Genomic DNA, 24,377 nt, shown 5'->3' with positions numbered 1-24,377 from the left:
AATAAAAACACAGCTTTTCAAAATCTATGGGACACAGCAAAAGTAGTTCTAAGAGGGAAGTTCGTAGCCATACAGGCCTACCTGAAGAAAGGAGAACTATCTGAACAAACAACTTAAACTACCATCTAAAGGAATTAGAAAAAGAAGAGGAAACAGAGCCTAAAATCAACAGAAAGAAGGAAATAATAAAGATAAGAGAGGAAATAAATAAAATTCAGACCAAAACAAATCAATAGAGAAGATTTAATGCAATTCGTATCAAAATACCCATGACATTTTCACACAACTAGAAGAAATAATTCTAAAATTTTATGGAACCACAAATACCCTGAGTGACCAAAATAATTTTGAGAATGAAGAACCAGAGCTGGAGGTATCATGCTTGCTGACTTCAGACTATACTACAAAGCTACAGTAATCAAAACAGTATGGTAGTGGCACAATACAGACACATAGGTCAATAGAACAGAATAGAGAGCCCAGAAATAAACTCATGTTCTTATAGTCAATTAATATATGATAAAGGAAACAAAAGTATACAAAGAGGAGGCGCTTCCCTGGTGGCGCAGTGGTTGAGAGTCCACCTGCCGATGCAGGGGACACAGGTTCGTGCCCCAGTCTGGGAAGATCCCACATGCCACAGCGTGGCTTGTCCCATGAGCCATGGCTGCTGAGCCTGCGTGTCCGGAGCCTGTGCTCCACAACGGGAGAGGCCACAACAGTGAGAGGTCCACGTACCACAAAAAAAAAAAAAAAAAAAGAGTATACAAAGGGGAAAAGACAGTCTCTTCAATAAGTGGTACTGGGAAAACTGGATAGATACATGCAAAAGAATGAAATTAGAAGATTTTCTTAATACCATATGCAAAAATAAGCTCAAAATGGATTAAAGAGCTAAATGTAAGACCAGAAACCATAAAATTCCTATAAGAAAAGATAGGCTGAATACTATTTGACATTTTTTGGGGTCTGTTTCCTTAGGCAAAGGAAACAAAAGGAAAAATAAACAAATGGAACCAAATTAAACCTAAAAGTTTTTGCTCAGCAAAGGAAATCATTGAAAAAATGAAAAGGTAACCTACTGAGTGGGAGAAAATATGTGCATATTATATGACAGATAAGCAATTAATATCAAAAATATGTAAACAGCTCATTTAACTCAATATCAAAACAACAAACAACCCATTAAAAAATTGGGCAGAAGATCTGAATAGGCATTTTTCCAAAAAGACATACAGATGGCCAATAGGCACATGAAAAGATGCTCAACATCACTAATCACTGACCAAGTCAAATCAAAACCACAATGAGTTATCACCTCACAGTTGTCAGAATGGCTGTCATCAAAAATACTGCAAATATCAAATGTTGGGAAGGATGTGAAGAAAAGGGAACCCTAGTATATCATTGGTTGGAATGTAAATTGATGCAGCCACTATGGTAAGTGATATGAAGGTCCTCAAAAAACTTAAATCCAGCAATTCCACTCCTAGATATATATCTGAAGAAAATAAAAACACTAATTTGAAAAGATGCATGCACTCCAGCCTTCATAGCATTATTTATAACAGCCAAGATATGGAAGCAACCTAAATGTCCATCAATAGATGAAGGGACAAAGTAGTTGTGGTATATATATATACAATGGAGTATTAATCAGCCATTAAAGAAGGAATGAAATTTTGCCATTTGCAACGATGTGGATGGACCTGGAGGGTATTGTGCTTAGTGAAGTAAGTCAGACAAAGTCAAATACTTAATGCTAGCACTTATATGTGGAATAAAATATAAAACAGATGAACGAACATAACAATATAGAAGCAGACTCACAGATACAGGGAAAAAACCAGTGGTTGCCAGTGCAGAGAGGGAAAGGGGGTGGAGTAAAATAGGGGTAGGATTAAGAGGTACAGACTGCTATATATAAAATAAATGAACTGCAAGGCTATATTGTACAGCATAGGGAATATAGCCAATATTTTGTAACTTCTAAAGCGGTAGAATCAATAAAAATATTGAATCACTGTTGTACACCTGAAAGTAATATAATATAGTAAATCAACTACACTTCAATTAGAATTAAGTAATAAATAAAATACAATAAATAAACAGATAATACAATTTAAAACTGCCTGGGTGGGAGCCAAATTCGAATCTGATGGTTGGGAATATCCTCTTAGAGAAGATGCCATTTGACCTAGGATATGAGTAATAAGAAGGAAGTCTTTGCAGAGGAGATTCTATCAGGCAGATAAAATAACTAGCACAAAGCCTTTATATGAAAAGAGTGCGGTATGCTTTACTTTTAGAAAGGCCAATAGTTCCAGAGCATAGGCTCTGAGTTGAGGAGGAAGAAGTGTGCTGGAGTCATAATAAGAAGGGTCTTATAGATCATAGTAAGGAGTTTAAATTCTTTCTAAGTGTGATAAGAAATCATTGGAAAATAGTAAGGCAGAGAGTGATATCCAATTTATGTTTTTTTTTAAATTGTTCTGGGTAGACAATGGATATTGGTGGAATAAAAGTGAAAGCAGAATAGCAAATTAGGAGACGTTTTTTAGTATTTGAGGCAGAAACCTTGGTAGCCAGCATTAGGTGATAATGGAGATAGAAAGAAGTGGAAAATTTTCGGCAGGCAGAGTTGAAAATTTGCAGCTAATTTGGATGTTGGCAATAAATGGAATGGAAGACTGAATCGATTTTGGCTTGAGAAATTGGGGGTTTGGTTGTACCATTTAGTAAATATGGTAAAGTCTCACAGAAAGACAGATTTGGGGGTACATAGTAAATGTTTTGTCTTGATTATATTGCATTTGAGAAACCTTTTAGACATTTAGGAGGAGATAGGAAGTTGCACATATATGTCTAGAGGTCGAGAGAGAGATGAGCTTGAGATAAAATTGTGTGTACTCAAAACCATGGGCCCAGGTGAGAGGTTTAGAGAAGATTCATATATAGAGGAGAGAAGTGTGCTCAGAATCAAGTCCTAAGTCATTCCACCATTTGGAAACTGGGCAGAGGACATGGAGCTAGCAAAGGATGATTAATGAGAAGGAAGAACCTGAGAGATAGGAGGAAAGATTATAAGAGATTATGAAATTTAAGAAAAGATATTCAAGAAAGAATTGGAAGGTCAACTCTGTGAAATACTGCAAAGATGTTAAGTTTTAAAAGAATAAAAAAGTGACATTAGATTTGGCCAAGTGGAGATGATTGATGACCTTGAAAATAGAAGTTTCAAAAGACTGGTGGAGGGGCTTCCCTGATGGCGCAGTGGTTGAGAGTCAGCCTGCCGATGCAGGGGACACGGGTTCGTGCCCCGGTCCGGGAGGCTCCCACATGCCGCGGAGCGGCTGGGCCCGTGAGCCATGGCCGCTGAGCCTGCGCGTCCAGAGCCTGTGCTCCTCAACGGGAGAGGCCACAACAATGAGAGGCCCACGTACCGCAAAAAAAAAAAAAGAAAAAGAAAAAGACTGGTGGAGAGAGATATCCAAATGAAGGTTGATGAGAAGAGAATAAGAGATCATTTTATTACCTACCTCCCAGGGTCCCAGTGCATTAAATGAACCCATGGATGTAAAGTGCATACCATAGTGCCAGGCAAACAGTACAAACATCAGAATTAGCCATTGTTGTTGTCACGTCATTATCAGTATTATAATTCCCAATGTGATACAGCTTGCAGAACTGAAATTGGATATGGTGACTCTCAGTTGCATGTTATTACTTTCACAGCTCCAAGCCAGCCTCCAAGGATCATCAGTTCCGTAAGGTCTGGTTCACGCTACATAATCACCTGGGATCATGTGGTTGCACTGTCAAATGAATCCACAGTGACAGGATATAAGGTATATAAAAGATTACTAGATTATTTCCCACACAAGCTTCATTCTTACAAAGAGTGACTGATGTTTCGTGTTTTATTTTGCCAAAACCCATCCAGCTCTCTTTTATTCTAGCTGTGAAGCAGAATCAGATGACATGATAAATTTTGAAATGAGAAAAGATCTTCAGTGAATTCTAGAAAAATACTATGTCAAATGAGCAAGATAGAATAACTGCTTTAAAGAATAGAGTTGTTAGAATAATTGGTGTTTAAAAAAGAGAGAAAGAAAGAATCCATTTTTGTTTGACAATGATTAAGATAGTGTCGCCAAGCACACAGTGAATTCTTTGATGTATGAGGTACCCTCTGTAAATGAACAAAAATGGAAAAAAAGGTTATTTCTATATATTCTCTATATCACACTATCACATTTTTCAGTCAACACTAACTTTTAGAAACAGTGTGAAAAAATTTTAATTACTAGGCAATTTTTAGACTAATTTAATATATTGAAAGAGCCCTCATTTTTTTACCTTTTTCATAAAAAGACACATTCTCTCTATTTTGGTAATTTCAAAAAATAAAATTTAGATGCTTAAGATGCATCCTCTTGGATCACCCTAAAAATAGATGAAATCAATTTCTGTGAATTAAAAATAACATGAATTTTCCAGCTAGTATTACACACAGTTCCCTAAGATTTTTTTTTAATTAATAAAAGTATAAGCGTTTTTATTCTGGTTTTAATGTTAGGGCATTGACTCCTTATTGCCAATTTATTAAATATAAATATTTTGAAACTTTTAAAGGTACTCTATAGACCTGATGGCCAGCATGATGGCAAGCTGTATTCAACTCATAAACACTCCATAGAAGTACCAATCCCCAGGGATGGAGAATATGTTGTAGAGGTTCGTGCACACAGTGATGGAGGAGATGGAGTGGTGTCTCAAGTCAAAATTTCAGGTAAGCCAATCATTTAAGGCACGTTTTAATTAAGTACTCGTAAGTTCTAGGCCCATATGACTTCTCAAGGGTAAATGTGGGACTGATATTCACACTAATATCAGTATCATTTGTAAGTAGATTTGAAATGGTAAGGATGCCCTGAAACTTGAAACTTCTCCCTTTATGAGTCACAAAGTACATTTGCAACCTATCACATACCTATTGTTTATTATCTGGACAGCAAAGCACAATTAAAATACCATAATGCATTAAAATGGTACATAATACTAGATCATTAGATAATAATATCCAAAATTCTCTTATATCAAAAGGAATTCACTGGACAACTATCAGTATTCTTCTCACCCCTTTTCTTTATCTTACACATATTAATATAATAAGATAGAAAGACAGTAGATGATAGTTCCTTCCTTTACCAGTATGTCTATTTGTCTCAGTATAGCTATTCCTTTTCTGCAGACTCTAATTATTTCTCACAGCATTGGTTAATTTGAAACAAATATTTAAGGCAGTTATTTCTTCCTGTAGAACTCTACTAATTTTAAAAATTTTGATATTTTCACTCACACTGTATGCATGGTATAGTTTAATTATACTGAACTAAAATTGAGGTCATTTTGAGAATTTTATGAGACTATGAAGTGCTAGAATATGCTAAAGCAAAGATGGCAATAATTGATTTAGAAGAAAATTTGGTGATTTATAGCTAAATAGATGAATATGTTACATATGAACCTAAAATAAAAACGCTTTGAAACAATTCCAATGTTTTTTGTCCAATCATGGTTATGCAAACAATCTGTTGAATTAACATTAGGAAATGTCAGATGTTAGGTGAATAGTACTATTCTAGACTTTTAAAAAATATGTTTGGATTTATTTGCAAATTATTTAAATTATTTGCAGTGAGAAAGCATGTAAATACAAATGGAAATTTTAAGTTTTCTTATAAATTCAAATTATTTACATTGAAAACACTTTTAGTTTAGACAGTATTATTATGTCTTTTTAGAAAATTGCGAAAATATGAAAGGAAAAGAAAATAGTCATATTCCAAACACTAACTGCTTAACTAATGTTCAGTGGAATTTACTTTTAGTTACCCTATATACATATATAGTTTCATGTGATTTAATATATCGTGTCATATCCAAATTTTATCAATTATGTTTTATGAACATCCCTCATGTCATTGAAAACTTTATGCATTTTATTTAAAATTATACATAATATTCTCTCAAACAAATGTACAAAAGTTATCTACCCATTTCAGTTTTTCCTATCATAAATAACACTATTTTGAGTGCATTTTTATAAATATCTCTGCAGGTTAAATTTAAATAATCTTTCTGCAGGTTAAATTTAAACAATAAGTTAAAGAGTTTTACTTCTATATTTCAAAATTTATTTTAAAATATTTATCAACTTATATTCCTATTATCATTGTGTATGAGTACTAATGTTGCACCGTTCCAACATTAGTCTCTTTCTTTTAAGTCATCACTATTTTAATAGGAGAAAATGTCATCTTTTTATCTTTGAAACTTTCTAAATTTTGAACTTTGATAACACACAGCTTCCATAGTTTCACACTTAGCAGGGCTGTTTCACAAAAGGAAATGAGAGGCAAACGTGGACATTATTTTGAGGGTGGTAAAATGCAAACGAACTAAGTAAAGTACTTTTGAACACTGACTTTCCCTGTCTAAAAGCCAGCAGTGGAACACTGTTGCTCTCTTCATTTTTACCCTTGATTCATTCCTAATGCAAAGCAGAACGTAGTTTCTGGAATTTAGACTATAGAAGTTCTTAGCAGGGACAGATGCTGTAGCAGTGACAGTAGCATTAGTACAGTTATAACTAGTGGTGTGCCGGTAAATGTTAAACAATTGACTCTCCTGGGTAGGAGGAAGCCCTGGTTTATAGTGTTTGCCAATTTTTTTGATGCAAATATTTCATCATGTCCGATTTCAAGCTTCCCACATGATGTCATAAATGTGGAGTTGGAAAGAGGTGGTTAGGAGCACACTGTGATAGGATTGTCACCATACAGACGCAACAGGCATAACCTCAAGGGCACTGAAGACAATTAAAATGTAGTAAATAATTACGAAGTGAAGAAACTGAATATTTACTACCTTTGTTTTAAACTTTTTCATTTAACTAATAAGTTTACATAATTTCAATTTTAATAACAGTGTTTTCAACAACTAACTCTTAAACTTCCTTAAAATGTAATGGTTGCCTTTTGGAAGGTAGTATGGACCAGCTGCAGCACACCAAGTTTATAGTCTGATTGCCCAGTGTAAACAGCCCATGTGCAGAAGACACAGAGTATGATTTTTTAGAAACCTCAAACATAGTTTCCTCTTTTTTTGCTAAATAATGGAAAATATTCTTATTAATGCAGAATTTCTATTATTTATCTCAATCTGACCATAACTGTACAAAAAAAAAAAAAAACTGTAGAATTAACATTAGGAAATGTCAGATGTTTGGTGAATAGCACCATTCTAGAATTTTCTCATTTAAGTTTGGATTTATTTTCAAATTGTTTAAATTATTTGTAGTGAGAAAAGCAATTAAATACAAATGAAAATTTTAAGCTTTCTCATAAGTTTAAAAGATTCCCAGTACTTTCCTTTGTTTCAGTTTTCAGGCCTAAAATATGTAGCCATGAATATAATACACTGCTACATTTTCATATTTATAACATTATGCTGTCCATTCATTGATTCATTCATTCAACAAATATACATTAAATGTCTAAAATATGTGAGGCATAGTTTACATATTTAAAATGTACTACCATTTGTACATTTCCACATGCCTTCGAGTCCACGTCACAATCATTCCTCGCTGGCTCCATGACAATTCTAAAAATTTTTTAGGCTTCCAGTTTTGACTTCCTATAGTCCATTCCCTATGCAGCAGCCAGACTGATCCTTTCAAACATGTCAAATCATATAACTTTCCTCTTAGAAAGATATCCTATAAAATGAAATCTAAATTCCTCACCACCTACCTTTATAATCTGGCCCTGCCAAACTCTCTCCCTTCAGTTAATTGATTTCACCCTTGGTCCATTGACCTCTTTTTGCTTCTTGAACATACCAACATTGTTCGTATTACCTTTAACCACCTGTACTTTTTCTTGCTGCTGCCTGGGATTCTCTGGATCTTGGCACAGCAGGTCATTCTTGTCATTTTTGTTTCTGCTCAGATGTCACCTTCTCAATGAAGAATTATTATACAGCCATCAATGTAAGATAGCCCTCTACTCCAATGTTTTGTCATATCATGTCACTTTTAAAATTTATTCATAACATTTATAGCTATTTAGAATTATCTTATTAATTTATACTGTTTATTGTCTATCTTTATCTTTACTTGAATGTAAGCTCTGAGGAGGCAAGTTCTTGCCTGCCTTGTTCAACCCTTGAATCCCCAGCACTCAGAGGACATATCTGGCACATAACAGGGTTTTAACAAATAATTCTTGAATAAATTCATGATTTCTGTATAGAGTAAGAATAATTTGGCAACTTAAACTATAATTTAGATGTCTAGAATGTTGATAATGCTTTCCCATTGGGTATGTGATTTACATTATGACATACTCATCCACAAGTTTGATTCTTACAAAGATTAAGACTTAGAGATATTCTAGAAAATTTATTAGACATGGTAATCTGTAACTCCACTTATCTCTGACCTTAACACTGTCAGCTGCTGTCTTAATAAATTGTTCCCTATCAGATGTTTATAGCTCACAGTGAGGCAAACATAATACTGTAAATGTTTCGTCACAAACATACTATGTCTAATACATTCTATATTGTCTTTTAAGAATCTTTTGTTTTTATAGATCATTGTGAGTTAAATTAAGAATCTGGTGAAGATAGCTACAATATTCTAAATATAAATTTTAATAAATTAATTTAGTTTGTGACATATTCACTTACAAATGTTAGAACATAGATTAACAAGGATCTTTGGTCATAAATAAATGTCCACAGAGAAGCGTGTATTTCATTACTGATGTGTGAATGTGCATACTTTGAGCTTTTATTTTCCTTTTAGTTTTAAACACACTATAGCTATCTTAGTCAAATGAAGACTTTCAAGGACATTTTAGAGTCTGGACTTCTTCCTGAGGGCAAAAAGTAGTCATTTGAAATCTTTAAGGTGGGAGTAATATGATAAGATATTTGCACTTGAAAAATCACTTTCGTGATTATGGAAAATATATATAGTAGGGGAGTAAGATATAAGGAGATGAATTACAAGGTTATTGGCATAGAAGGATTAAGATGATGATGGTCTGGACTGGAAAGAGGGTAGTGGTAAAGTCTAGGGTAGGTTCTAAAAGAACAAGGCATCTTTTCCACTTGATTTAAAGGTACTATATATTTATTTTGTTGACTTCATGTCTTTGAATAAATCTGTAATTTATCCTGATGTCACCATAGATGATGTAATCTAAACATTTAACCTACTATTTTTGGTAACTCCAAGCTATTAAGTTAAACTATATATATAAAACCAAAGCCACTGACTTCAATACTGATGAAAAACACATTTTTTTTTCACTTTGTCCTTTCTTCCCAGTAGCAGAAGACAAAGGGCTAGTAAACCAGTCTTTAGGTGGAACTTTTAGATGTTTGATTCCATTACTCACATGCTCCTTTCTCCATTACCCATGTAAGTAGTGTAGTATAAAAGGAACAAGAGGATAGTCGGAATGTTTAGATTTAATTCATGCTTTATGAAATTAAAATTCATAAAGAATTAATGTCAGCAATTTTGCAAAATATCCTTGGTAAGCATTTTCAAAAACCAAAAATAGTTTGTACAATAGCCTATATATAGAAGGAGAGGGTAATATGCATGGTGATCTTAGGCTTACTTTATCCTGCCTTCTTTAATGACAGGATGCTATATAATTAAGTGATCCCCAAATCTGTAACTTTGTAAATGTCCTGTATCATTTGGAAAAATAGATTTCAATAAATAAATTAACTACTAACCTAAAATTTTGGAATGTTATATTATATGACAATAATGTTACAGTTGCTTGCCATTCTTATAGGTCCATCATCATAACTTTAAAGTCTTGTATTTGTAATTATGACACAATCAGATATTATCATTCATGAAATGCTATCACCCTAACTATTTTGAAATTACCAAATATTTTGCTTTACTTTGCTACATGTTGTGTGGGATTCAAGAGTTTAAGAGGGTAAATTCAACCTATGTATTTCTAGGCTGACAAGTAGCTTACATTTAAAATTACCTCTAAAATATAAATTCCTTTTATTACCATTCAGTCCTGACTACACAGTTAAAATCTTTCCAACTGTATAGCATTCCTAGTTTTACAAAAAACATGAAAAAGGACAAGAAGTTATCTGAACAAACTAATATTTTTTCGCATTTCTAAATTTGACTTAGAACAGTGACTGCCTTGATTATTGTTAATGTAGCTCTATGAATGACTCAGGGTTGTTTCAGCAGTTGATGGACAGGGCTAGGAACTCCCAGCAAAGGGAATTCTCAGAGGTTTACTTACCCTTCAGAAGCTTTGAGCAGTAGTTCTAGAAGCAGATTTTGCCACTTTGTCAGGCCATGGATGGCATCTCTGCATTTAAATTAACTCAGGTTCTCCTGAATCTTCCCCAATGGTTTTTTTAGCTACTAGTAAATTCACACAACAGTCCCAACATAATTTGTTCATTTACTTAGATTCAGACATAATTTGATAGGAAAATTAATCAGTGGAATACATTATAAAAATAGAAGGGAAAATTAAAAATAATACTCCAAGATTTACTTACTACCAAAATAATTTTGTTTTATAAAATTTGGTCTTAGTCTCTAAAGCTATACTTTAGTGTTACAATGTGCAAGTAGTATTTTCCTCTGATAAATAAACCTTACTCTTAAAATAGTCCATATTTGTATAATACTTTTGCTCTCCAGGAAATTGATTCATTCATTAAACATCTACTGAACACCTACAATATGTCAGGCATTCTGCTAGGTTACTGGTTACAATAATTGGCAAGCCCTTCCGAAGCTTACATGCAGCAACATGGGTAGACCTAGAAATTATCATACTAAGTGAACTAAGTCAGACACAGAAAGACAAATATCATATGATATCAATTATATGTGGAATCTAAAATATGATACAAATGAACTTATTTACAAAACAGAAAAAGACTCACAGACATAGAAAACAAACTTATGGTTACCAAAGGGGAAAGGGGGTGGGGGAGGGATAAATTAGGAGTTTTGGATTAACAGATACACAGTACTCTATATAAAATAGATAAACAACAAGTAACTACTGTATAGCACAGGGAACTATGTTCAGTCTCTTGTAATAAACTATAATGGAAAAAGATATAAAACTATATATATATATAAAACTGAATTACTTTGCCGTACACCAGCAGGTAACACAACATTGTAAATCAATTTAAAAAAATAATAAAACTAGTAGATATCAGGAAAATAAAGAACTAACACCAAATAATAAAGTTTATTTATATTTAGCTTTATTAAGGATTATAAGGAAAATATAAGTGGCTAATATAGAGAATAAAAGAGGTAAAACTGATTTAAATGAGATGATCAGTTCAAGCCTCCCTTAAGTAGGAAATGTTTGGGCTGAAGTCTAAAGAAAAGGAACTAGCCAGACCCCTCAAGTGGGGCTAAGAGTGCCGGGTACCGGGAAGGAGCCTGACATGTTCAAGGAGACCAGTGTGACCATTACGTAGAGGTGTGGGATGAGTTGGAGAGATGAGAGGGGCAAAGCCATGAACGGTCTTGATTCCATCTCAGACTCATCTCATACCCTTCTCCTCTCATTTTAACTCTCTCCCTCATCCCGTCCTTAAAGGCTTTTGTCAGAAGTTTGTACCTTATTCTATGTTCAGTGGGAAAACATCGAGGAGCCTTTAGGAGATGAGTGATGCAATCTGATTTAAGATCATTTTTGCTATAGTGAAGAAAATAAACTGGAGTGGAACAAAAGGGGAATTGGTGGGGCTGGTGAGTAAAGAGAAAGTATGAAGCCCAATCAGCACAAGCAGATTCTTCTTCAGAAAGAATCTATATATAGGATAGTTTACTTTTTTCTTGCTCTGCAAAGCAAAGCAAATTACAAGATCTTTTTGAGGATAAATGACTAAAGAAGATATTACATACTATTCAGAGGGTAAAAATGTACATTTTAGAATGTTTCTTGTAAAAATTTTCAGGTGGAATATAAAAGTTAGAGATAAAAATATTATAAAAGTATTCATAGGCTTGCTGGAGGAAAATGTCTAGACCATCTTGTTCAACTCCTTCCCAAGGGCTGGAACTCTCTGCAGGACATTGATGACTTATGCTCTCTCAACATCAGCTTAAACACTGTTGGTGATGAGGAGGGAATTCACCCATTTTACAAGCAGCCCTTAGACTGTCAATAGCTTTAATCAACAGATTACAGATCTCTGATCAATTCTATAATGATTGAACTAGTTTCCAATAAAATCAGGATCGACCCACATATACTATAAAATTCTTTCCTCTCTCTCTTCTGTCAGTGAAAGATGGTGCAGCTTTCAGGAAAAATGAAACCTCTCTGGATAATTTAATTTAGAGTCTTAAAAAAGAAAACCTTTTACAAGAACTGTGAAAATGAATGTCTGCTGGCTTTAAGAAAAGCAAAGTAGTTGAAGGGAACCCCCCACTGGTGTTCCATCTGCTTGCAGTCCCAAAGTAGGGGATCCACAGATGAATCCTAAAGGCAGTGGCACCACCTTCCTTTAATATCAGCTGAGGCCCACAGTCCTGCCCACCACAGCCAGAGCAGCAGTGGCTTCTGCTTTTCTATGACCTCCCAGTTCACCCCCTTAGTGCCTCTCAGTGTCAAGAGAATGTAGGAAATATTGTTTTCACATTTTTACCTCAGAGATAGTCAGGAGGTCATTGGGGGCAAGAGGAATGGTGCTGAAATTCCAAGAAAAATATGTCCTTCTCCAAAAATAAGTAGGTTTACATCAAAACTAATAAGAAGAACCAAGCTAAATATGGATTTTTAGGGAAAGTTAAATTAAATAAAAGAGAAAAAATAAATATGTTTTAACTTCTAAACTGACTTCATGATACAGAAATTCATATTATTAGAAGCACCATTAAAATTATAGGATAAGAGAAGCTGAAGATATTAAAGCTATATCATGAAAATATCTGAAAGGGAGATTTGCCCAAGATATGGAAAATAATGATTAATATCACCTGATCACTAGGACTCACAGATAACAATGTGGCTACTATATTTAGTCACTCCCCATATTTCCTTTTTCAGTATTATGATAACATCATAATGGATATTATTGTATACAGACCTTTTTTCTGAATTTCCAAGTTTTTCTTAGAAAAGATTCCTAGAAGTGGAAATACAGGATTAAAGGGCAGGACTTTTCAAAGACTTGGCAAATACTTGACAATTGCCAAATTGCTATCCAAATAGCAAGGCCCACATTTTATCATTAAACAAGTCTTTTTTTAACTAGCATTTTGCTATTCAAAAATTTTTCATTAATTAAGCAAAGATATTATCTCATAATTTTTATTATTTAATTACTATTGCAATGAATATATTATATTTAATAGCTACTTAGTTTCAGTTCTATGAAGTTCTGTTTATATTCTTTTTTTGTTTACTATTAATTACTTTCTTTAAATTGTTATGACCAATTTATAAAGCAAGATTTTTAATATTTTCATGCCATATTTGTAGCAAATATTTTTCAAACTTGTATTTAAATGTTATTGACACTAGATTGATATGTTTTATTTTTTATTTTTTTTGCGGTACGCGGGCCTCTCACTGTTGTGGCCTCTCCCGTTGTGGAGAACAGGCTCCGGACGTGCAGGCTCAGCAGCCATGGCTCACAGGCCCAGCTGCTCCGCGGCATGTGAGATCTTCCCGGACCGGGGCACGAACCCGTGTCCCTTGCATCGGCAGGTGGACTCTCAACCACTGCGCCACCAGGGAAGCCCGATATGTTTAATTTTTAAGCAAAATAATGAACTGTTATAAAAATTCTCAAATATTTATTGCACATAAACAAGAAGTAATAGAATAATAGATACAATGTAAATTTATTTATATTAAGTTCAAAAAGAATATAATAAAGCAACCTTTAAAGAGGTACATATATGACCTGTAAAACTTCCCCCAAAAGAGAATGATTAACACAAAATTCAGCACAGTGTTGTGAGGGGCAATCAGGAAGAAGCTTATAGGATGGTAACAATGTTATCAATATTTGTTTGCCTGCTGATAAGTATACAGGTGTTTTCTGTTGTTTTTAAATAGTATTTTAAAAAATACTAATTTACATAATTTATTTCAAAGTTGTAAGACTAAAAAGGGGGTTGACAACATTGAAGAGTGGAGAAAGACTATTGAATTTGGTATTTTTTAGGTCTGTATTAGTTGGCTAGGCCTGCCATAACAAAGTATCACAGACTTGTTTAAACAACAGAAATGTATTTTCTTTCAATTCTGAAGACTAGAAGTCTGAGATGAAGGTGTTGGCAGGTTTGGCTTCTTTGGAGGCCTCTCTTTTTGGCTTGTAGATGGCCATTTTCTCCCTCTGTCCTCACATGGTCTTTCCTCTGTGTAGGTCTGTGTTCTAATTTCCCCTTCTTATAAGAACACCAATCATATTGGACTAGAGCCCACCCCAATAACCTATTTTAACTTAATTACCTCTTTAAAGACTCTGTCTCCCAATACAGTCACATTATGAGGTACTAAGGATTAGGGCTTCAACATATGGATTTTCAGGGGTAAAATTCAGCCCATAATAAAATCATTGGTAATATCAAAAGAAAAACTTCCATAAAATAGTGTGGGTGAAGGTCTTATTTCTCTAAGCAAACCACACAGAACTTACATACTATAGGGAGGAGGTAAAATCAATCTATTGATATATAACATTTTGTCAGGTAGAGATAATGTATGAAGAAAATAAAGCAGAGGCAGGTGGGTAAGGAGGGATGGAAGAGGGCTAGAGCCCTCTTTTCTTTTTCTTTTCTTTTCTTTTTCTTTTTTGTCCCATGGAAAGGCATTTTATTTTAAACATAGCAGTGTGTACATGTCAATCCCAAACCCCCAGTCTATCTCTCCCCTCTGCCCTTCCCCCCGGTAACCATAAATTCATTCTCTAAGTTTGCGAGTCTGTTCCTGTTTTGTAAATAAGCTCATTTGTATCATATTTTTTTTTTTTAGATTCTGCATATAAGTGATATCATATGATATTTGTCTTTCTCTGTCTGACTTACTTCATTTAGGATGATAATCTCCAGGTCCATCCAGGTTGCTGCAAATGGCATGATTTCATTCTTTTTAATGGTTGATTAATATTCCATGGTATATATGTACCACATCTTCTTTACCCATTCATCTGTTGATGGACGTTTAGGTTGCTTCCATGTCTTGGCTATTGTAAAGAGTGCTGCAATGGACATTAGGGTACATGTATCCTTTCAAAACATGTTTTTCAATAAGAGTGGCAGGAAAATCCTGCTCTGATGGGGTGGAAAAGAAAATCAAATGAAGTGAGGAAATTGTCCATGCAGTTATCTGGAAAGAAAAGTATTTCTACAAGAACATTAAAAAGCCCCAAGCAAAGAGTAGGTTTGAATGTTCAGTGTTCCAGCAAGGAGACCAGTGTGACTGGGGCCGAGCAAGCCATGGGGAGAGTGGGCACAACGAGTCTGGAGAGGTAAATAGGACCTGAATCATAACAAGCTTAAGGACTTTGGGATTTACTCTAAGTGTGACGAGAAACTACTGAAGTATTTTAAAATGTGGACTGATATGATCAGATTTATATTATACAAGTTGTATGTTTGCTATTCCTTGGAAGGAAGTAGAAATCCTGTGAATTGTGGGGAAAATCTCTGTAAATATCAGAAAATAAGGAGGGCAGGAAATAGTAGCCAAAAGGTGATAGTCCAAGTAAGAGATGAAGTCAGCTTTGACTAGCGTGGTCACAGTAGAAGAAGTGAGAAATAGTTATAGTCAGTATTTATTTGGAAGAAGACCTAACAATATTTTCTGGTGATAAGGGGTGTGAAAAAGGAATTGGCATAACTCTTAGGAATTTAGATTAACCAGTGGAATCATCTACTTAAGTGGCCAACAGAATATCTACTTAACAGAATCATCTACTGAAAATAGATCACTGGAGAAAATAATTAGGAGTTCAAATTTTGGCATGCTAGCTCATGCTACATCTATTAGACATCCAGGTGTATATGATTTTTAAAAAATTATCTAGCAAAACTGAGAATCCAGCTGAGCTCAGATAATAAATTTGTCAGAGAACCACTTGGCATAATTGTATAAGTATCTACAACCCATACCAGTCTGATACAGAAATAGAGATAGCAGATTGTTGTTGGTGTTGCCCAAAGTTATTGTTAATATAATAGGAGATCAAGGGAAAAAAAGATTCATTACTTTTAGTTAAAGAAAAATTTAAATAGCTGGACAGAGAGTTTTTATCTATTAGAATATTTTCAGCTGTCAGTAACAAACTCTCAACTCAAAATTGCTTGAGAGATAGGTAGGCCTTATGTCTTTCGTGAAATCAGTGTCTCAAACATATAATCAAGGACCAGTTTCCCCTCCCCCCTCCCCAGCTTTCTCTACTTGGGAGGTCTCAGAATCAGGTTCATTCTAAGGCTCATCTAAGGCTCTCTGTGGTTGCAAGATGGCTGCCGCAGTGCTAGGAATTATTACAAAAAGGTCTGATGATGTCCAAGAAAGAAGGGGTCTCTCTCTTTTGAAACTCTATTCTTAAAATGAATGACCTTTCCCAGAAGGCCCTCAGAAAATCTTTCCCATATTGTCTAGAACTGAGTCACAAGTCTACCCTTAAATAAATAATATGGCATTTCCATGATTGCTCAATGTGATAAAATTTACCACAAATCTGAGGATGGAAAAATCTTCCTTGAGGAATGAACATCTGAGCAAAAAATGGAGACTGTATTCACAAGGAAGCAAAGAGAAAAATATTTCTGCTTAATATTAAAAGTTAAATAGAGAGGTAAATAAACGTGGATGTAGGAAAAGGAAGAAGAAGAAACTAAGTCAAAGGCAACTTCATAAAAATGCAGAAGAGAGAGGAATGTTATAGGAAGGATAGAAAGTTAGCTTCAAAAGCAGAAAATTTAGGCAGGATTATTTTTTATTTAGGTAATAAACGGTGATCACCAACATGGATCCTGAGAGTAAAACAAAGATTTATGATGTCAAACAAGTAACCAAAGAGTATGTCAATAAACTAAGTTGAGAGAACTCTAATCCAAAGTCAGTAAACACAAGTTTATCCATAAAATTATATATTTGTCACTACCACTGTTAAAGAACATGTAAGTAGGTAAATAGGCATAGGAACAGTTTAAGTTATTACTGTTACAGGAGAATTCTACATGTCTTTGCTTTGTTTTGCATTTTAGATTATATAGTCCACAATACTTAAATCTGTGAGACAATCCCTTCCCCTCAAGAGCTGCATTTGGTGGTATTTTCTACATTTAGGAAATTATACTAGGAGGATGGAATCTGGAAAGAATACTGTTGATGTAACTAAAATTGGAACCTAGCTTGAGAAGGGATTTCCATATATAATAAGTGCTTTCCGAAACAGAGTCGTAAATTAAGGAATTTAACATTTTTGAAGAATGTAAGTACATTGAAGAAGTTTCAGAAAATGAATGAACGGTACATTCAAAATGGGCTTTCTTTTTCTGAATTTTGGGTAACAGCAAAATTACAGTCTTACTAAATAGTAATCTGTTTATTTTACCTTGTTTGCATAATACCAAGTTTTGTGGAATATAAAGTTTCAGCAAATATTATAATGGGTCATAATATTATGCATCAATAAACTAGTCATAAGATGGGTAATCTTGTGCAATGGTATATCTTAAATGTATAGTTTTAATTGTTAGTAAACTCAATTTTGCATTTTATGAATGTTTATATATTGGTGGCTTAAAATAGTACATTAAGATATCTGTTCTGTACGCTCAAGTGGGTTGGAAATATTCTGTGATCCTAAGGAAGGAATATTAGGATAAATGTACCTCCCTCAAATTATAAGATATTACTTTAGGGGAATCAGGAAGATGGCGGAAGAGTAAGACGCGGAGATCACCTTCCTCCCCACAGTTACACCAGAAATACATCTACACGTGGAACAACTCCTACAGAAAACCTACTGAACGCTGGCAGAAGACCTCAGACCTCCCCAAAGGCAAGAAACTCCCCCACGTACCTGGGTAGGGCAAAAGAAAAAAGAATAAACAGAGACAAAAGAATAGGGATGGGACCTGCACCAGTGGGAGGGAGCTGTGAAGGAGGAAAACTTTCCACACACTAGGAAGCCCCTTCACAGGCGGAGACTGCGGGTGGCGGAGGGAGAAAGCTTCGGAGCCACGCAGGAGAGCGCAGCCACAGGGGTGCAGAGGGCAAAGCAGAGAGATTCCTGCACAGAGGTTCGGTGCCGACCAGCACTCACCAGTCGGAGAGGCTTGTCTGCCCACCCACTGGGGCGGGCAGGGCTGGGAGCTGAAGCTCGGGCTTCAGAGCTTACATCCCAGGTAGAGGACTGGGGTTGGCGGCGTGAACACAGCCTGCAGGAGTTTAGTGCACCACGGCTAGCCGGGAGGGAGTCTGGGGAAAAGTCTGGGCCTGCCGAAGGGGCAAGAGACTTTTCCTTCCCTCTTTGTTTCCTGGTACGCGAGGAGAGGAGATTAAGAGCGCTGCTTAAAGGAGCTCCAGAGACGGGCGCGAGCCGCGGCTAAACAGGGCGGACCCCAGAGACAGGCATGAGACACTAAGGCTGTTGCTGCCGCCACCAAGAAGCCTGTGTGCGAGCACAGGTCACTATCCACACCTCCCTTCTGGGGAGCCTGTGCAGCCTGCCACTGCCAGGGTCCCGGGATCCAGGGACAACTTCCCCAGGAGAACGCACGGCGCGCCTCAGGCTGGTGCAATGTCCCGCTGGCCTCTGCCGCCGCAGGCTCTCCCCGCACTCCGTACCCCTCCTTCCCCCTGGCCTGAGTGAGCCAGAGCCCCCGAATCAGCGGCTCCTTTAACCCCATCTTGTCTGAGCGAAGAACAGATGCCCCCCTGCGACCTACACGCAGAGGCGGGGCCAAATCCAAAGCTGAGCCCCGGGAGCTGTGCGAACAAAGAAGAGAAAAGGAAATCTCTCCCAGCAGGCTCAGAAGCAGCAGATTAAAGCTCCACAATCAACTTGATGTACCCTGCATCTGTGGAATACATGAATAGACAACAAATCATCCCAAATTGAGGAGATGGACTTTGAGAGCAAGATTTATTATTTTTTCCTCTTTGTGTGTGTGTGTATGTGTATGCTTCTGTGTGAGATTTTGTCTGTATAGCTTTGCTGTCACCATTTGTCCTAGGGTTCTATCCGTCCGTTTTTTTTTTGTTTCTTTTTTTTTCTGTTTAAAAAAATTGCTTTCTTAATAATTATTTTTTATTTTAATAACTTTATTTTATCTTACTTTAATTTATTTTATCCTCTTTCCTTTCTTTCTTTCTTTCTTTTCTTTCTTCCTTCCTTCCTTCCTTCCTTCCTTCCCTCCTTCCTTCCTTCCTTTCTTTTTCTTTCTTTCTTTCTTTCTTTCACTCTCTTTCTTTCTTTCTTTCTTCCTTTCTTTTCTTTCTTTCCTCCTTCCTTCCATCCTTCCCTCCCTCCCTCCCTCTCTTCTTTCTCTTTCTTTCTTTCTTTCCCTTTCTTTCTTTCTTTCTTTCTTTCTTTCTTTCTTTCTTTCTTTCTTTCTTTCTTTCTTTCTTTCTTTCTTTCTTTCTTTCTTAATTTTCCCCCCTTTTATTCTGAGCTGTGTGGATGAAAGGCTCTTGGTGCTCCAGCCAGGAGTCAGGGCTGTGCCTCTGAGGTGGGAGAGCCACCTTCAGGACACTGGTCCAAAAGTGACCTCCCAGCTCCACATAATATCAAATGGCGAAAATCTCCCAGAGATCTCCATCTCAACACCAGCACCCAGCTTCACTCAATGAACAGCAAGCTACAGTGCTGGACACCCTATGTCAAACAACCAGAAAGATAGGAAAAACACCCCACCCATTAGCAGAGAGGCTGCCTAAAATAATAATAAATCCACAGGCACCTCAAAACACACCACCAGATGTGGACCGGCCCACCTGAAATACAAGATCCAGCCTCATCCACCTGAACACAGGCACTACTCCCCTCCACCAGGAAGCCTACACAACCCACTGAACCAACTTTAGCCACTGGGGACAGACACCAAAAACAACAGGAACTATGAACCTGCAGCCTGCAAAAAGGAGACACCAAACACAATAAGATAAGCAAAATGAGAAGACAGAAAAACACACAGCAGATGAAGGAGCAAGATAAACACCCACTAGACCTAACAAATGAAGAGGAAATAGGCAGTCTACCTGAAAAAGAATTCAGAATAATGATAGTAAAGATGATCCAAAATCTTGGAAATAGAATAGGGAAAATGCAAGAAACATTTAACAAGGACCTAGAAGAACTAAAGATGAAACAACCAGTGATGAACAACACAATAAATGAAATTGAAAATACTCTAGTTGGGAACAATAGCAGAATAACTGAGGCAGAAGAACAGATAAGTGACTGAGAAGATAAAATAGTGGAAATAACTACTGCAGAGCAGAAAAATCAATGAAAAGAACTGAGGACAGTCTCAGAGACCTCTGGGACAACATTAAATGCACCAACATTCAAATTATAGGGCTTCCAGAAGAAGAAGAGTAAAAGAAAGGGACTGAGAAAATATTTGAAGACATTATAGTTGAAAACTTCCCTAATATGGGAAAGGAAATAGTTAATCAAGTCCAGGAAGCACAGAAAGTCCTATACAGGATAAATCCAAGGAGAAACACACCAAGAAATGTATTAATCAAACTGTCAAAAATTAAATACAAAGAAAACATATTAAAAGCAGTAAGGGAAAAACTACAAATAACACACAAGGGAATCCCCATAAGGTTAACAGCTGATCTTTCAGCAGAAACTCTGCAAGCCAGAAGGGACTGGCAGGACATATTTAAAGTAATGAAGGAGAAAAACCTACAACCAAGATTACTCTACCCAGCAAGTATCTCATTCAGATTTGATAGAGAAATTACAACCTTTATAGAGAAGCAAAAGCTGAGAGAGTTCAGCACCACCAAACCAGCTTTAAAACAAATGCTAAAGGACCTTCTCTGGGCAAGATACACAAGAGAAGGAAAAGACCTACAATAACAAACCCAAAACAAATAAGAAAATGGGAATAAGAACTTACATATCAATCATTACATTAAATATAACTGGATGAATGCTCCCACCAAAAGACACAGACTTGCTGAATGGATACAAAAACAAGACCCATATATATGCTGCCTACAAGAGACCCACTTCAGATCTAGAGACACATACAGACTGAAAGTGAGGGGAAACACAAGCTTTAAATGATACATTAAACAAGATGGACTTAGTTGATATTTATAGGACATTCCATTCAAAAACAACAGAAAACACATTTTTCTCAAGTGCTCATGGAACATTCTCCAGGATAGGTCATATCTTGGGTCACAAATCAAGCCTTGGTAAATTAAAAAAAATTGAAACTGTATCAAGTATCTTTTCCGACCAAAACGTTATGAGACTAGATATCAATTACAGGAAAAGATCTGTAAAAAATACAAACACATGACAGCTAAACAATACACTACTTAATAACAAAGTGATCACTGAAGAAATCAAAGAGGAAATCAAAAAATACCTAGAAACAAATGACAATGGAGACACGACGACCTAAAACCTATGGGATGCAGCAAAAGCAATTCTAACAGGGAAGTTTATAGCAATAAAATCCTGCCTTTAGAAACAGGAAACATCTCGAATAAACAACCTAACCTTGCACCTAAATCAATTAGAGAAAGAAGAACAAAAAACCCCCAAAGTTAACAGAAGGAAAGAAATCATAAAGACCAGATCAGATATAAATGAAAAAGAAATGAAGGAAATGATAGAAAAGATCAATAAAACTAAAAGCTGGTTCTTTGAGAAGATAAACAAAATTGATAAACCATTAGCCAGACTCATCAAGAAAAAATGGGAGAAGACTCAAATCAATAGAATTAGAAATGTAAAAGGAGAAGTAACAACTGACACTGCAGAAATACCAAAGATCATGAGAGATTACTACAAGCAACTCTTTGCCAATAAAATGGACAACCTGGAAGAAATGGACAAATTCTTAGAAAAGCACAACTTGCCAAGACTGAATCAGGAAGAAATAGAAAATATGAACAGACCAATCGCAAGCACTGAAATTGAAACTGTGATTAAAAATCTAACAACAAACAAAAGCCCAGGACCAGATGGCTTCACAGGCGAATTCTACCAAGGATTTAGAGAAGAGCTAACACCTATCCTTCTCAAACTCTTCCAAAATATAGCAGAGGGAGGAATACTCCCAAACTCATTCTACGAGGCCACAATCACCCTGATACCAAAACCAGACAAGGATGTCACAGAGAAAGAAAACTACAGGCCAATATCACTGATGAACATAGACGCAAAAATCCTCAACAAAATACTAGCAAACAGAATCCAACAGCACATTAAAAGGATCATACACCATGATCAAGTGGGGTTTATTCCAGGAATGCAAGTATTCTTTAATATACGCAAATCAACCAATGTGATACACCATATTAAAAAATTGAAGGAGAAAAAAACATATGATCATCTCAATAGATGCAGAGAAAGCTTTTGACAAAATTCAACACCCATTTATGATAAAAACCCTCCAGAAAGTAGGCATAGAGGGAACTTTCCTCAACATAATAAAGGCCATATATGAAAAACCCACAGCCAACATCGTCCTCGATGGTGAAAAACTGAAACCGTTTCCACTAAGATCAGGAGCAACACAGTGTTGCCCCTTCTCACCACTCTTATTCAACATAGTTTTGGAAGTTTTAGCCACAGCAATCAGAGAAGAAAAGGAAATAAAAGGAATCCAAATTGGAAAAGAAGTATAGCTGTCACTGTTAGCAGATGACATGATACTATACATAGAGAATCCTAAAAATGCTACCAGAAAACTACTCGAGCTAATCAATGAATTTGGTAAAGTAGCAGGATACAATATTAATGCACAGAAATCTCTGGCATTCCTATACACTAATGATGAAAAATCTGAAAGTGAAATCAAGAAAACACTCCCATTTACCAGTGCAACAAAAAGAATAAAATATCTAGGAATAAACCTACCTAAGGAGACAAAAGACCTGTATGCAGAAAAGTATAAGACACTGATGAAAGAAATTAAAGATGATACAAGTAGATGGAGAGATATACCATGTTCTTGGATTGGAAGAATCAATATTGTGAAAATGACTCTACTATCCAAAGCAATCTACAGATTCAATGCAATCCCTATCAAACTACCACTGGTATTTTTCAGAGAACTAGAACAAAAAATTTTACAATTTGTATGGAAACACAAAAGACCCCGAATAGCAAAAGCAATCTTGAGAAAGAAAAACAGAGCTGGAGGAATCAGGCTCCCTGACTTCAGACTATACTACAATGCTACAGTAATCAAGACAGTATGGTACTGGCACAAAAACAGAAATATAGATCAATGGAACAGGATAGAAAGCCCAGAGATATACCCATGCACGTATGGTCACCTTATCTTTGATAAAGGATGTAGGAATGTAAAGTGGAGAAAAGACAGCCTCTTCAATAAATAGTGCTGGAAAAACTGGACAGGTACATGTAAATGTATGAGATTAGATCACTCCCTAACACCATACACAAAAATAAGTTCAAAATGGATTAAAGACCTAAGTGTAAGGCCAGAAGCTATCAAACTCTTAGAGGAAAACATAGGCAGAACACTCTATGACATAATTCACAGCAAGATCCTTTTTGACCCACCTCCTAGAGAAATGGAAATAAAAACAAAAATAAACAAATGGGACCTAATGAAACTTCAAAGCTTTTGCACAGCAAAGGAAACCATAAACAAGACCCAAAGACAACCCTCAGAATGGGAGAAAATATTTGCAAATGGAGCAACTGACAAAGGATTAATCTCCAAAAATTAAAAGCAGCTCATGCAGCTCAATAACAAAATAACAAACAACCCAATCCAAAAATGGGCAGAAGACCTAAAGAGACATTTCTCCAAAGAAGATATACAGACTGCCAACAAACACATGAAAGAATACTCAACTTCATTAATCATTAGAGAAATGCAAATCAAAACTATAATGAGATATCACCTCACACCAGTCAGAATGGCCATCATCAAAAAATCTAGAAACAATAAATGCTGGAGAGGGTGTGGAAAAAAGGGAATGCTCTTGCACTGCTGGTAGGAATGTGAATTGGTACAGCCACTATGAAGAACATTATGGAGGTTCCTTAAAAAACTACAAAAAGAACTACTA

The 24,377-nt window shown here is 35.8% G+C and overlaps 1 protein-coding gene across 1 annotated transcript in view; it reads left to right on the top strand.

Annotated features, from left to right (window-relative positions):
• CNTN1 (contactin 1) overlaps positions 1–24,377 on the top strand; it is a 378,978-nt gene that overhangs the window by 329,980 nt on the left and 24,621 nt on the right. The window contains exons 21-22 of the mRNA XM_027093461.1: positions 3,736–3,848; positions 4,636–4,792. Of these exons, the coding sequence (XP_026949262.1) occupies positions 3,736–3,848; positions 4,636–4,792 (270 nt within the window). The remainder of the gene's footprint in view (positions 1–3,735; positions 3,849–4,635; positions 4,793–24,377) is intronic.

This window comes from Aethalodelphis obliquidens, unplaced genomic scaffold (genome assembly GCF_003676395.1).
Source record: "Aethalodelphis obliquidens isolate GAN/ISIS:26980383/991018 unplaced genomic scaffold, ASM367639v1 scaffold84, whole genome shotgun sequence".
In the NCBI taxonomy this organism is placed as follows: Eukaryota; Metazoa; Chordata; class Mammalia; order Artiodactyla; family Delphinidae; genus Aethalodelphis; species Aethalodelphis obliquidens.
Note: the sequence above shows the minus strand (reverse complement) of the source record. Positions and strands in the feature narration are given on the sequence as shown.